This window comes from Mauremys reevesii, linkage group 3 (genome assembly GCF_016161935.1).
Source record: "Mauremys reevesii isolate NIE-2019 linkage group 3, ASM1616193v1, whole genome shotgun sequence".
NCBI lineage: Eukaryota > Metazoa > Chordata > Testudines > Geoemydidae > Mauremys > Mauremys reevesii.
In genome coordinates this window covers 164,493,881-164,509,701 of record NC_052625.1, presented here as the reverse complement: position 1 = coordinate 164,509,701, position 15,821 = coordinate 164,493,881, and the positions used below count along the sequence as shown (strand labels likewise).

The 15,821-nt window shown below is 41.2% G+C and overlaps 1 protein-coding gene across 2 annotated transcripts in view; it reads left to right on the top strand.

The window, feature by feature from the left end:
* Nucleotides 1-15,417, top strand: part of LOC120401311 (elongin-A-like) — a 34,321-nt gene extending 18,904 nt beyond the window's left edge. Inside the window, exons 4-11 of one of the 2 annotated variants that reach the window (XM_039531111.1) lie at nucleotides 3,964-4,687; nucleotides 6,147-6,246; nucleotides 7,232-7,396; nucleotides 8,031-8,128; nucleotides 10,271-10,451; nucleotides 11,003-11,126; nucleotides 14,955-15,092; nucleotides 15,209-15,417. In XM_039531111.1, coding sequence (XP_039387045.1) covers nucleotides 3,964-4,687; nucleotides 6,147-6,246; nucleotides 7,232-7,396; nucleotides 8,031-8,128; nucleotides 10,271-10,451; nucleotides 11,003-11,126; nucleotides 14,955-15,092; nucleotides 15,209-15,254 — 1,576 coding nt within the window. In that variant the 3' untranslated portion in view covers nucleotides 15,255-15,417. The remainder of the gene's footprint in view (nucleotides 1-3,963; nucleotides 4,688-6,146; nucleotides 6,247-7,231; nucleotides 7,397-8,030; nucleotides 8,129-10,270; nucleotides 10,452-11,002; nucleotides 11,127-14,954; nucleotides 15,093-15,208) is intronic. The other variant, XM_039531110.1, reaches the window with a different exon arrangement.
* Nucleotides 15,418-15,821: the final 404 nt, after the last annotated feature.

The following is a 15,821-nucleotide window of genomic DNA, read 5'->3' as shown; positions in this document are numbered from 1 at the left end:
GCTCCCCACCATGCCACCCTCACTTCTTCGCTGCTGCTGGGCGGTGCTGCCTCCAGAGCTGGACAGCCAGAGTGGTGGCTGTTGGCCAGGCACCCAGCTCTGAAGGCAGCACCACGCAGGTAGCAGCGCAGAAGTGAGGGTGTCACGGTGTGGGAAGGGTGTCACTTTCTTATGGGTGGTGCCATGGTCAGAGGGAGGGTTGTGGTCACATTTTGCCTTCTCCCTTCCCCCCCCCTCCCCAAGCCAGTCCAAGGCCCCTTTAACCTCCAATCTCTGGAGAGGGGCAGGACTGAGGGTGCCCCGGGGCTGGGGTGGACCCACTTCTGGCAGTGTCGCAGAAGTAAGGGTGGCAATACCACACCATGCTGCTCGTACGTCTTGGGAGATCTGCAACCTTTGCACCTGGCAGGCAGTTCACCATATGCTTTTCCTGGACATCACAAGCATAGCTATCTGTATTTCTTATGCTCAAATCTCCCCATTACTATTACCTGTCTCTTCCTAATATCTGGGATTCCCTCCTCTCGAGAAGTAGCCTCAGTGTGAGAGGATGCCTTGACATCATCTGGAAGGAGTGTCCCAACTATGGGATCATTTCCCTCCACTTCAGTTTGATGGTCTCCTTCCCTGAGACTTTCATCTGTCTCAACAGCACAGAGTCGGTCTGACCAGGGTGGGATCACGCTAGTGTCCCCAAAAGTCTCATTGATGTACCTCTCGGTCTCCCTTAGCTCTTCCAGTTCAGCCAGTCTGGTCTCAAGCCCTTACTCTCCATAGAGCTTATGACCCTGAGAGACACCGAATACACACAGGTGCTACCTGCCCATGCTGCATTCAGTGTAATAAACTGGATAGCCCCCATTCTGCTGCTGAGCTGCTGCCTGCACTCCTTTAACTCCTGCAGCCTTTTTTTGGGGGGGGCAAGGGGGAGATGGGCGAGGAGACTGGCTGGGATGTTGATTGGCCTAAATTCAGACCAGTGGTGTCAACTCTTTTATGCCCAAGATCAGTTTTTTTTTTAAATTTAAGGGCAACCCAGGATCTACCTTGCCCCTTCCCTGATGCTCTGCTCCTTCTTCAAAGCCCCACACCACTCACTCCATTCCCCCCCCCCCGCCACCCTCATTCGCTCTTCCCTACCCTCACTTACTTTCACCAGGTTGGGGTAGGGGGTTGGGGTTCAGCAGGGGGTGTGGGCTCTGGGCTGAGCCTGAGTGGGGGGTTGGGATGCAGGAGGCACAAGGCTCTGTGTGCTGCCCCTTTCTGCAAGCACCGCCTCCGCAGCGCCCATTAGCCACAGCTGCCATTGGCTGCAGCTCCCCATTCCCTGTCAATGGTCACTGTGGGGGCGGTGCTTGCAGGCAGGAGCCGTGCACGGAGGGAGACCCCTGCCGCAGGGGCTGTACTGGCTGCTTCCGGGAGCGGGGTGGGGCCAGCACAGGCAAGGAGCCTGTCTTAGCGGCAGCCCTGCTGTGCCACCAGAGATTGCGATCGACTGGGAGATCCTCTAGGATCGACCAGTTGATGGCGATTGAACAGTTGGTGACCAATGATTTAGACAATGTTTGGTGTATCTGGGTGTCACGCTCCCTCACAAAACTCCTGTTTGCTGCTCTTGTTCGCTAGCTCCTATGGTTGCTTAGGAGCTGCCTTTTTAAACCCATGTTTTCCCTGAGTAGCCTGCCCCCTGGTTAATGGAGCCTAAAGGGATTAGGGATCAAAGCCTCATTAAGAAGCTCTCAGCCTTGCCTAACAGGCCACTAGACTCAGCACATGGGGGGGCCCTCCAAACCAAACACATTACAAGGCCACCCAGAGGATTCAGGGGGCCTGGGGCAAAGCAATTTTGGGGGCCTCTTCCATAAAAAAAAAAAGTTGCAATACTATAGAAAACTATATTCTCGTGGGGACCCCTGCAGGGCCTGGGGCAAATTGCCCCACTTGTGCCTCCCCCGCCCCCCCGGGCAGCCCTGCCACACTATATATACTACAGGCAAGCACGCAACAGACAACTCACCCCAAGGGTCACGTTGCTCCTCCTTCACCTGGAGAACTCTTGCAAAATTATTATTTGCTGCTCCTGTTCACTAGCCCCACTGTAGAGACATAATCTCTGTCTCACTGATGCAGCCACTGCTGCCCTCATCAGGCCAAATGTGTTTTATGGCCTTTATAGTTCCTTACCTGATTTTTGGGACAGAGATAGGCTGATAGCTTGAGAGCTGAAGATCCCAGTGGTTTTGGTTAGGTAGGTCAGGTAGGGTGGGAGAGGTATTCTGAAGTTTGTTGTTTTTGTTTTGTTTTTTTGCGGTGGAAAAATCCAAGGTACATTATTAGTTGAACTCTGTTTTACGTCTTAAATTTCTATTGAATGTTTTTTTTCAATACCAGCAAACTGCCCAGAATCTGGGGTGAATTCAGCTTGTATTGAAATACGTAACAAATATTTGGCTGCTGTTCCTCTCCAAAGTTGCCCAGTGATGAGGAAGGAAGCATGCTGGGGAAATGATTGTGTGGCTACCTTATTCTCGCTTTCTGGTGGCAGTAGTTGCTAGTTGGTTGGACCCATATTCTCTTTCAGAATGGCACAGGGTCCCAGTGAAGCAGTTACAGCAGCACTATAAGATTTCTGGTACGTTTTGCAAAGCATGCTGTTAAGGAAGATCTGCTGCCATGGGGAGAAGCAGAGAGATGCTGCATCTGGCCATCTGCTGATAGCTACTGCTCCTGGAGTGCCCACCTGTTGAGGCTGAGAGATTGTGGGGTGCCTTCAGATAGGATTTACTCTAGCTGCTGAAGTGGCAAATGAGAGGAAAAGAGGAAGAAAAGCCTGATATATCAAGGGTACTTAATAGATTGAAGGAAAGATTTCATATCAAACACCTGACCCATGTAGGCCAGGTCACTAAAAAGTTTGTACTCTTTTTCCAACAACCATGCAGTTGTAAGCACTGCTCAGACAGCTTTCATGCAGCCCTGTCTATGATATCAGTTGCCCCATTGATAGAAAACTGTGCACCTGTTTTCCAAAGGTGCATTTACTATAACTCTAAAGACACAAACATCATTTTTCCAACAGTGTATTTTCTCATGAAGTCCCTCTTTTAGGAGCATTAAGTGGCTTTTGAACTTGAACTTGGCTGCTTTATCAGTACTGGGACTAGTGTTTGCTTCAAGGGACGTCATCAAGTGTTTCAAGTCCAACACTTGGATTTGTGAAAATTCTACGTTGCAGAAAACCAGTTATTAATTCTGTTGCCCTTTTTTGACCTGAGCAGCTAGTTTAAAGTTTGGGGCCTCGGGGAATGTTCCAGCTAGAAGTAGAAATTGATGGAGTCTGGTATTTTTTTTTGCGATCTTTCCTTATTTAAAAGGAATGTATCAAGTCCTATGTCTCTGAATGCAGAAGGGACCAAGAACAAAAGGAGCAGTTTCTTAGTTTATAGCTCCCAAGCTTCTTTAGCCAACACCAGAGCCAAAAGTGCGCACTCTAGCTTTTTCGGAGGTGCCACTGTTTGCTTAGAAGCACCTGCTTGGCTTTCTTGGCTATCCTCTCTTTTTCCCCCTCCCCACTTGTCTTTTCTCCCTTTGTGTGATCTCCCTTTCACTCACACACATACCCTACCCAAAACAATACCCAGCCAAAGCTCCTGGGCATGTTCACACACCTTTTTGTTTTAGGTGGGGGGGGCTTATGCTTATAGTTAGGCTAATTGAATGGTGAATTCACATCTGTCAATTTCAGCAGGCGGTTAAGTCAACTCCTAACAAAGTTTCATCCAGCTCATAGCAATACAAATATCTTCATTACTTTCCTAGAAGACTTTTACACAACTCAAACACTGAAGCATGTGACTTTAAAACTTTCCCTTTTACTAATAACATTGGTAAAAGGTCTGAAGGTCACCCTCTGTAACTGAGTATTAAATTGGGGGTCTGTTCTGGTTCTGTCTTGTATTTCAGTGACCACAAGGGGAAAAAACAGAACTCTGAAAAGAGGAACGAATTCTCATTGGACAAGACAAAATCATCAATTTGTAAGGAGAATAAGCACTCTGGCAAGACAAAAACATCTGAACCAGCCTCTGAAGATTGTAAAAGATCTCCCACATCTGATAAATGGAAGAAGGAGCATAGTTTTACAGAGAATAAGCAAAGAAATAAAGATACCGAGTCTTATAATGGACGTGAAAGCAAAAGACATAGCTCCAATAGTTCTAAAAATACATCCCAAAGCATCAATCCAGAAAACACAAAAAGTGACTGCAAAGAAACAACCTCTGCAGCCAGCAAAAAACCTTCAGAAATGCACCATTCCCCTAGAGCCAGCAAAAAAGACCTATTGCCAACAAAAGGGTCTTGTAAGGATCTCTCCAAACAGAGAAACTCTGAGGACACAGGAAAAATAAAACAAACACTTAGTGTGGAAAACAAACCGAAGTTGCCCAGTGATGAGGACTTTGAGCCCCCCACTATGTCTTTTGAATCCTATCTTAATTATGATCAAGTATCAAATAAAAGAAAGAGGAAGACTTGTAGTACAAGTGAACAGTCAAAAAACATTAAGGGCTGTGAACAGAAAAACTGCTCGTTATTGCCGAAAACGTCAATATCCTCTGTCACGAAAGAGAGAGAGGAAAATCTACACAAATCAGAAGATGATCAGTCAGAAAGTCCCACTAAAAAGGTAAACTGTTATTTAGTCAAACTAACGTTAACTCAAATAAATTAGCACATGATTTCATTTATTAACAAATTTATTTTGCAGTTTAATTCTGTATGTTTTAACTCAAACCTCAGATTGCATCGCTTTGCCATATCAGCCACACATAAGTGGTTACTAATAATTGGGAATAATTTTTTACTCAGAAAAATATGACTGTAGTTTCATTTTTTGATCAAATAATGAGGTAAAAGTAAAATGTTTCAGACTGCAAAGGCAAGCACCAAAAAAATAAAACTGCAGATTTGAGATTACCCTTGAAACCATAATTGTGCCTCATTGTGCATATGGATTATGATGGTCTTTAATGATGTGATTACACTGTTTTTCCTGGGTCTTGGCCTAAATAAGGCAGATTCCTGTGGAAAAGTGTTCTTATTGACGAAATCCCTTAAACATGTACTTAATTTTAAGAACACGAAGTCCCTTTGGATTCCATATGATTGAAACACATGGTTAAAGTTCTGAGCAGTTCTGAGCAGGGATGCGCTTAGTGCGTTTCCTTGAATCGGGGCCTTATGGACAGGATAGTTGGTGCTTAAGTAATAAGGCAGCTGTCCAATAATTTATCCTCAATGTGTGGTAGTGCACAACATCAAGAACCAACACCAAATAAGTGTAAAATTCCCCATGGGCTTTCTTATGGCGCTTATCACCATAAATATCTGATTCTCATCAAATCAATTTATCTTCAACACTTGAGTGGGAGTAGAAGACTTTTAGAGTTGGGGGTATGAGTCTTAGGGAGCCTAAGCCTAAAATTTGCAAAAGTCTTGAGTGATCAGTGATTGGGCGCACAATTTAAGACATCCAGGGCCTGACTTATTTATTTATTTATTTATTATTAAAAAGAGTATTGCCATGTAGCCTATGCAGCTCCCATTGTCTTCACTTGCAGTAGTATGTACTTGGCACTTCAGAAAACTCAGGAACCTGATGCCTCAAGTTGGGCAGGAACACACAATTAGTGGCCATGTGTGAAAACTTCTGACTAAGTGTCCCCCCCCAGGATAGTATTCAACTGCCCTCTTACCATACAGCCATCTCTTCTCTTCTTGCAGTCCCCTCATTCACTACCCGCCTTGCAACTTCTTCAGTGATTTGGACCAGCATCCTATCGATGAAAGTCTCATTCACTACACACTTGTGATTCATTCCTGAGCCCTTCTTGTGCACAGATTGTGGCAAGGGACCTGTGACGTATTGGGTTTTTGTATGTAATATAGTGTTAGTGATGAGTGAATGGATAAAATGAAAAATAATTCATAGTTACAGTGAAGTAATGTTTAGTGTGAGAAAGCAACAAGTCGTTACTCTGAAACACTTTTGGTTTTGCTTTAGTATTGGATGATGTATTTGAAGACTTCTTTATCTTAAATAAGAATTAGGGATATTGTAATGGTGTTTCCTTGAATGCATGTAGGCCAAGACAGCATCGCTCCAAGATCTACTTAATACGCCACTACCTAAATTTCTGCCAGAGATATCCTTATCTTCTCCCCCATATTCTATGGAGTTCAAAGGTAAGTAATATGCAAGACTGTTCTAGATGAGACTAAAATGAGCACAGTTAGCAGAGCAATCCTGCTAACAGTATGGGCTGTATTGCACCCTCACAAAAAAAATGCCAGTGTTTTGTGCCAGTGCAGTACTTCATCTTCTGCACTGGCTCCCACATAAAGATCCACTAGATTCTGAAGGGAGTATGTTGCATACAGGAGCAGATTCTTCAGTTCCACTCACTTTGACAAGGCCTTCAATGCTTGTGGAATGCAAACTATACAGAGATGCGGGGGGCGGGGCTTCCATGGATGTGGAAGAAGCTGTTGAGGGGAGGGAGCATGCCACGTTCATCTAATTTTCCTTCAGGCGCACTGGCTTTCTTTCTCCATTTATTCTTTGCTCTCTTGTGCACCTCCTAGTAGGGGGGAATCTAGCACTCTGTATTAACCCAACTTTTTATGTTTTTGTTTTATCCAAATGTTGCAGATGTGACAGCCTTATAATAACTGACAGACATGCTACTCCTTGAATGTGGAACATGACATGATCTGAGAATGTGCAGGTGGATGCTGTGTGGGCTTCCCTGCACAGTTCTACTGATAAACTGCATTCTGGCCTTGAAATATCCATGCTGTTACAACTCTTGGCTTCTCTAGTTTAACTACTAATTTTGTAAATTAGACAAATGTTTATGAGAACTAAATCAGCATTTGAACTTTAGCTTCTTTAGGTAAAAGGCATTAAACTCATTGCTTCAGCTGAAACTGAATCTGCACTTTTGCTCCTCGTACAATGTCAATAAGTCCTGAATAGATGTAATAGAACTTCATACTGCAATAAAAATGAACTGCAGGTTTTTTATACCAGCCATGTTTCTCAATTAGTTAATTATATGCCTTTAGTAAACTAGATTGCTTTGAACATCCTTAAAGAACTGCAGTATTAATCTGAGTATGCATTGGCAAAACCCTTCTTTGAGATTTGTTTTCTTTGTAATTTCTGTAGCACCAGTCGCAGAAGTACCCCAGCAAAGCAGTGATACAAATCAATTCACAGGACGGAGACTGAACTCTAAAATGCAGGTTTACTCTGGCTCTAAAACAGTTTATCTTCCAAAGATGCTAACTCTGTATGAACAGTGCATCCGCATACTTCAAAATAACATTGATTGTAAGTACTTCAATATGGGTTTCAGCAGGTTGAGTGGCATTATAGTGCTAGGCTTCCAATAGTGTAAGACCATCTTTTTTGTGATTGAAGAATTAAGTTTCTTATGAAGTCCCAACTTTACATTAAACTCTGATGCCATGGCAATAGAAACATCATGAAACAAAAGCCAAAAAAGCCCTCTTGCTTTTTTTCTGTCTAGATGCTGTTAGTCTCATGTTAATCTGAGATAAAACTGTATTTGGTATAAAATAGGGATGAACTATCAAGAAAATACTTGGTATGTACATTCACCCCTTGCATCTAACTTACATGTGAATATTCCAAACTTTAGTGTGTGTCTGGGGGAGAAAATTTGGCGCGGGGGGAGGAGAGAGAATGGGTAGAGATGGTGACATAGGTAGACAAGGATGCCTACTATGTTTCCTCAGACTACCACTTTAATAGTCAGTACAGAACAGCTCATGTACAAACAGTTTAGGTTGTCCAGACCTCAGAACACATGTTCCGCTGGTGGGTATTAAAATAATCCTATATCTTTTGTTGGGTATCTGCTATTTATAATACGGTTTTGTAAGTGGTGAATCTTATTGCGTACATATGGGTGGGATACTTAAAATATTGTCTTGCTTTGTAGCACTACATGAAGTAGGAGGAGTGCCCTTCGAAATTCTTGAGCCGGTGCTAACACGTTGTACACCAGAGCAGTTGTTTCGAATAGAGGAGTGCAATCCGGTAAAGTCTTTCTTGTTCAATGTCTTAGAACTTACTTCATGACTGCTAGTGCTCAAAATCAAAATAACTACCGGTAACTATTAATAAAACAAACTACAAAGTAAAAATTGTGACGATATCACCCCCCACCCCCCAATGGCTAGTTCACAAACTGATCAGACTCTCTATATAGTAGGACTTTGCCTATAATTGTTAGGAGTTGCACTCTGAAAAGAATATTTATTAGCATCTAGAAGTGTGGTACGTGCTTTACAGAATGTATGCTTGGACAAGTCCCTGCCTCAAAACATTTGTTTTCCAAATTGACAGCACTCAAAGGGCTGGAAGAAGGGATGAATATTTAAAAACAAAACAAACTTAATAGTCACCCTCACTCTCTTCTGTCCTGTCTTTTGCCTTGACCTTTACTTGCATTTTAATTCTAATGTGTATAGAGTTCTATTAACTTCAGTTTTATCCCTCATCACTCATTATATTTGTTCTTGCCTTCAATATTCTACTTTTTTCCTAGTGAAGTTAGCCCCTTACCTATTAAACTCTTTCTTCATCGCTCCATTGAGCATAGCCTCAAACTGTTTTACTCCCACCGGACAAATGTCTCCCTCAACACCTAGGAAAAGTAAAAAGGGCATTGGCAATGTTAACATGAAAGGGCTCAAAACAAAACTTCAGGTGAAACTTGGTACCTGTTGAGGTCCTGGGGACAAGAATTGGCTCTTAGCTTGAAGTTTGTTTAAATGAACGACCACCGCTTGTTTCTGGAATAGTTTAATCTAGTTTTTATTATTTTTTCATTTTCCCACTTCTGCTTTAACTCCTGGTTGAAGGCAGGGACTAGGGTCTGTTTATACTACTATGTCAGACTGAGCAGAAGGGGATCTGACAGACTAGGACACTGCACTAGAGAACTGCCTCTTCCCACACAGCTCCACGTTGCTACAGAGAAAGCTCTGGGAGCAGAGAGGAGGGAGAACTAGACTCCTACACTGACCTGTCTGGGGTGAGCTGGGGAGATTATTAGCTGGAGAACCCAGTGGTAGTAAAAGGGGATACGAGGATGGAAGCAGCCTGCTTTTATTACTCTTAGCTTGGAACCAGGCAGGGAATAAAGGTTCTTTCCCTGGTTTCCTTATAGCTGTTAAAAGAGAATCTATACAGTCTACCCTAATCACCCCTCACTGTGATTTCTTAGTTCTGCTGTCATTGTCATGCCTCCTGGCTTCTTCACTGTATGTCAGGATCTGAAGCACCATGGTTGTTACTGGGGTGAATCAGGGAAGCAAGCATAGGCTACACATTTACTTTTGCCCCTAAAATAAAGGAAGGAGACACAACAGATTTCAAATACTATCATGTGTTCTAGCTATTTCAATCATCTACACCTCTACCCTGATATAATGCGACCCAATATAACATGAATTCAGATATAACGCAGTAAAGCAGTGCTCTGTGGGGGCTGCACACTCCAGTGGATCAAAGCAAGTTTGATATAATGCGGTTTCACCTATAACATGGTAAGATTTTTTTGGCTCCCGAGGAAAGCGTTATATCAAGGTAGAGGTGTATGTATTCCCAAGAGAAAAATGGTTAACATTGCAGAATGAAACACGCAAATCAGGAAATATCAAAGGTAAATTTGCTGCAATAACCTCAACTCTGTCCTCTTCTACATATGTGTATGGTGAAAGAGCTTCAGTTACATGATCTTATTTCTGAACTGGATTTCTGGATACTTAGTACTCTTGGAAAATCAGGCCACTCTTCTTTAGATGCCTAGCTTTAGGCACTCAAGTTTGAAAATTTTGGCTAATAACCATCTTTATCTACAGTATAATGAAACAAACTTTAATCTAACCTGTGACCAATGGATACATTAGATGTTGCTGAATGTGGCTTGTTATGCTTTCTGAATGTTATGGCACATGGTGAGAAGAGGTGTTTACTAGAGTTTCTTTGGCTTGCTCCTCAGTCTTGAAGCAATGTAAATGGGGGATAGGCACTTTTGAAAATTTTATGTGATTTAGGATCCTAAAATCTCCTTGAATATGTATAGGAGTTGGGTGCCTAAGTCCCATAGATGCTCTTGAGAATGTTACCATAAGTCTTTAAGTGTTGTTAATTACCTTTTTGCTTCAAACCAAGACATTTATAGAAGAGTCTGATCATTTGTGGAAGAAACACTGCCAAAGGGATTTTAAAAACGAGCATCTCCTGGAATATGAGTCGTGGCGTGAAATGTATGTGCGGCTCTTCAGTCAGAGAGAAGAAAAACTAAAGACCCTCACAAAAAATATTATTTCAGCTCAGTCTGAAAAACCTAAAGGTAAATAAAGTCTACAGGTAACTTTTTCCTTTAATGCCCCCCCACCCCCCACATTTTCAAATTTTCAGAAATGCAATGTGTGGGATTTAGTGATTTTTATTATTCATTTATTTTTTAAATTGCACTGAATGTTAATAAAAGCTTATCTCAGGGAGAGGTGATTGCTATTCCTTTGCGTTCAAATGCTTTTAAAGGTTGCACACAAGATTCATGTAACTGATTCATGTTTAGACCAAAATGTCAGATCTTGATGGTTTAGAGCTCAGGAGCCAAAGCTGTCCATTTCCTATATTGCACGGGCCATCACTGGGGACATCCCAGACACTGTCTCTGAAGAAAGTGTGCACATTCTGTAATATTACTTTGTCATTGTTCAGCTGGTACCATGATGTAAAGTTTTGTAAACCTGTCACTGTTTAACATTTTTCATTAAATGTTGGAAATCACATTGCCATGCTGTCATTGTTGACTCTTTTTATAATGTTTTTTCTTTTCTAAGAAAGTTTTGATATTTAACTCTAAAAATGCCCTTCCCCTTGTTTCTATATTAGGGCGACAAGTTAAACTGGCTTACATACATAGTGTAGCAAAACCACCGAGAAATGTTCGGCGGCAGCAAGAGATCTATGGGACAGCTGGACCTATTGTTCAGCTTCACCCCATCGAAAAGGGCAAGTAAGTACACTGTTAGTGCACTGTGAGTTGAGATTAGATGACTTCATGCTGGCCATGTCAGTAAATGACTGTTACCAGCAAAACCTTTGTATGAAAGAATGCAGCTAAACTGTAACTATTGTGATTTTTTTTGGGTTTTGTTTTTAAAGTATTTCAACTATTGGAAATATAAACTTACATTTTAGAACTTACTTGTCTGCAGTGTGCCCCAACTTCATCCCTTTCCCTCAAACTCCAGTACTGAGGTCACCCTTTCCCTAACTGGGGAAGTGGGTCTGTTCTTTACAGATCACATTGGTGTTACCTGATATTCTATAGAGAGTCCAAACTTTCTTTTATGTTATGACCCTACATAATAATCCCAAGTGATCTCCTGTTATAAATTTAACTCAGCTGGCAGCTCTGGTCATGCTGGACCTCAGCACCTGTTGATGCCTTTGACTATGAGTTGCTGTTTTGGTAGCTAAGGGAAAGTCTGCAGCTACCAATCAGTAGGGGTGGACCGTTTTCATCACTGAAGGAGTGGAAACATAGGATCCTTCAAAGATGACTGTCTGCAACTCTGCATCTTGCTCCGTGGGCTTTTATATTTCAGTTTCTGCCCTGGATAGTGTTGTCAGATAGATGTCTGGGGCTACAAAATTGGAAGAGTTGCTGCTAGAGAAGCAAGCCAACTGTTATCCATCTTGGGCCTGGCCTACACTGGGGGAGGAGGGAAATCAGTCTAAGATACGCAACTTCAGCTATGAGAATAGCGTAGCTGAAGTTGCGTATCTTAGATCAACTTAGAATCACTTACTTCACGTCCTCATGGCGTGGAATCGATGGCTGCCGCTCCCTATCGACTCTGCTTCCGCCTCTCGCCATGGTGGAGTTCCGGAGTCAAAAGCAGAGCGATTGGAGATCGATTTATCATGTCTACACTAGATGCAATAAATCGATCCCTGATAGATCAATTACTACCCGCTGATCTGGTGGGTAGTGTAGATGTACCCTTGAGCACTGCGATTTGCTCATAGATAGTGAGTTAGGTTACTAATCTTGGCACCACTTTTGACCATGCCCTGTATGGAAATCTCCTTTTGTCAGACTTGGTATGAAAGTGTTCTTTCCTGTTGTGCGGTTTACACAACATAGTCATTTATCTTGTTACCTTACAGGAGAAACATGGGCCTTCTTGGCACAGTAACTGCTGCAGTTCCTTTTTAAGAGGATTTCTCTGTTGCTTGCAGTTCACAGAATGCAGTAGCACATTTAATCACTGATTTGTGCAATCTGGAGTGTAGTGGAGTGTCTCGAACACTATCTGCCTGTAAGTGTAAAAGCTGGAATGACTCAGCTTGCACTGTTGGTTTTAAATGTCTAATGCAGTAGGACTTGGCTATCTGAGACCTTCTTGAACTTTGTCCTGATGGCGGTCTACGCTCACATCCCACCACTTTGTTAGGATCTCCTTTTTTTGTCTTTGGTGTCCAGCTCTTCCAACTTCTGAAAAGCACATAATTCATTATTCAGTGTATACATTTAAATTTATAAAGGATGAGCAGCTTTTGATAGTGGCTGTCAATCAGCCAATATATTTAATTGGAAAAAAATTGAGCTGTTGTCTTTCAATGTTCCTTATGTATCATTGCATTATATTTATAGGAAATCAGTGTTTTTTGTCAATAGAAACATAACGGCCATACTGGGTCAGACCAATCATCTGTCTAGCCCAGTTTCCTGTCTTCCAACAGTGGCCAATACCAGGTATTTCAGAGGGAATGAACAGAACAGGCAATCATCAAATGATCCTACTCCTAGCTTCTCGCAATCAGGGACACTCAGAGCATGGGTTTGCATCTCTGATCATCTTAGCTAATAGACATTGATGGACCTATTCTCTAGGCATTGGTCTAATTCTTTTCTGAACTTTGTTATAGTGTTGGCCTTCACAATATCCCTTAGCAACAAGTTCCACAGGTTGACTGTGCCTGGTGTGAAGAAGTACTTCCTTATGTTTGTTTTTTAAACTTGCTGCCTGTTAATTTCATTGGGTGACCCATGGTGGTTGTATTATGTGAAGGAGTAAATAACACTTACTTTCTCTACACCAGTCATGATGTTATAGACCTCTATCATATCCCCTTTTAATCATCTCTTTTCCAAGCTGAAAAATCCCAGTTCTTTTACTCTCTCTTCTGATAGAAGCTGTTCCATACCCCTAATGATTTTTGTTGCCCTTCTCTGCCCTTCTTTTTTTGATGGGGTGACCAAAATTGCACACAGTATTCAAAGTATAGATGTACCATGGATTTATATAGAGGCAATATATTTTATGTCTATCCTTTTTCTAATGGTTTCTAACACTAACCTTTATTGACTGCTGCACATTGAGCAGATGTTTTCAGAGAACTATGTGCAATGACTCTAAGATCTTTCGTGAGTGGTAACAGCTAATTTAGACCCCATCATTTTATATGTATAGTTGGGATTATGTTTTCCAATGTGCATTACTTTGCATTTATCAACATTGAATTTCATCTGCCATTTTGTTGCCCAGTCACTTTGGCTAGTTGCTCTTCAAATTCTTTTTTGGGCCTACGTAATTATACTTTTTCACTTGATTTTCCAGAGTTTATGCTCCTTTCTGTTTTCCTCAGTAAGATTTAACTTCCAGTTTGTAAAGGATGCCTTTTTGCCTATAACCACGTTTTACTTTTATTTAGTAGTGGAGGCACGTTTTTGGTCCTCTGTTTTATAATTTGGGATATACATTTAATTTTGAGCCTCTATTATGGCTTTTTTTGTTTTTGTTTCTCTGCAGCTTGCAGGCTTTTCACTCTTGTGCCTGTGCCTTTTAATTTCCATTTAACTAGCTTCCTCATTTTTGTGTACTTCCTCTTTCTGAAGTTGAATGTTATTGCAGTGGGCTTCTTTGGTGTCTCCCCCACCACCAACGGATGTTAAATTTAATTATATTGTGGTTGCTATTACGAAGCAGTTCGGCTATATTCGCTTTTTGGACTAGATCCTTTGCTGCACTTAGGACTAAATGAAGAATTGCTTCCCCCTTTGTGGGTTCCAGGACTAGCTAACTGCTCCAAGAAGCAGTCATTTATGGTGTCAAACTTTTCTCTACTTCCCATTTGGCAGTGACATGTACCCAGTGAATATGGGGATAATTGAAATACCCCATTATTATTGTGTTTTCTATTTTTATATCCTTTCTAGCAACATATTGGTTTTAACCTGAAAAATAAGCATCTGTTCTGTAGGTTGTCTAACATTTGAAACTGATTAAAGTTAGTGCTGGTAAGAAGGTGGCACTAAAAAGGAAAGCTTTCATTTAGCATTGTGGACTGACCTTTTTAGCACATAGGGTTACTTGTGTTCAGTTGCTTTTAACTAGGTACCTGCAAACCAAATTCAAAAAACTGTAAAAGATAAATTGAAGCACTAGTTCTAAAGGACTTAATGACTAGCAATCTGACATGAACTGTGGTCACTGAACTGTGATTGGTTTTATCTGTCTTTACCATTAACTTTCAGTAGAAAATAAATTTGAGTGAAAGAATGAAGTACTGATGAAACACATTCCTGTTAAAATATGGACAACATCTAAAATATGGCCCTTATAATCTCTTGGAAACAAGGTGGGTCAGATTATTGCAAACAATATGATCTGGTGACTTTTTTTTTTTTCCCCCTGAAACTTCTGTTTCATAATCTTAAGTGATTGTTTTTCAGAACAGGTTAGTGTTAATGACTTAAACCCCTGTGAGGTTTTTAACCTGAACTCTTTTTTTCTCTCTCCCCCCCCCCCCCCATTTTGGTTTTTTTTAATAGAACAAAGACTCCAGAAAGCAGAGACCGAAATAACACCTCACCAAGCCGAAACGCAACCACTAGCAATGTAATAAATGGAAGCTCCAGCACTTACTCAAGTGGAGTGAGTCAGGATACCAAAAAAACGGTCAAAAGTAAGTAGTTGCAGAATAATTCCCCTTTACTGTTTCTATTTGGCTGATAATATCGTTAATCATATTTGAGTTTGTGTTGAGTATTGTACAACTATAATTCTAACATGTTTTCCTTTGAAGAAATTGCACCAATGATGAGAAAATCTTTGAGAGCATTCAAGAATAGAGTTGGACCACGATAAAACAGGATCCTGCATATCTGATTAAACTTATGTTAACATTTGCATATTTTACGCTATGTCTATGTAATATAAATTAGTGAATTGTGAGTATAACCTGCATTCAGTTAACAAAGTAGTCTCTTCAATGAAATAAAGTGGCAGAATGCACACAGTGGTTCGTGATTTAGAATAAAATCTAAATCCTTGATTTCTCCCGCCCCCTCCCCCGGCTCGCTCCTTTGTATCCATGAACCAATTGGCAAAAGTGAATTGAAACAAGGCAACTCCATAGGAGTCTAATAGTATCAGTAATCTGTAGCCAAGAAAGTTCATGCAGATTTTCATAAATGATCCTTGTAGATTATGAAGATTTGTATATGAATTTCATTATTTTTCATCAGTGACTGATGTAGAACTTAAAATTATTTATCCCTTTTTTCTGTTTGTTTAAAACAAAAACTTAAGTAGACCAAATTCCATTATAGTCTTGAATGTTTCACAGTAAAATCTTTTGGTAGCCTCTAAACATCTCTGGGAAATGTGCAAGATTAGACTTGCATGAAATAGAGACA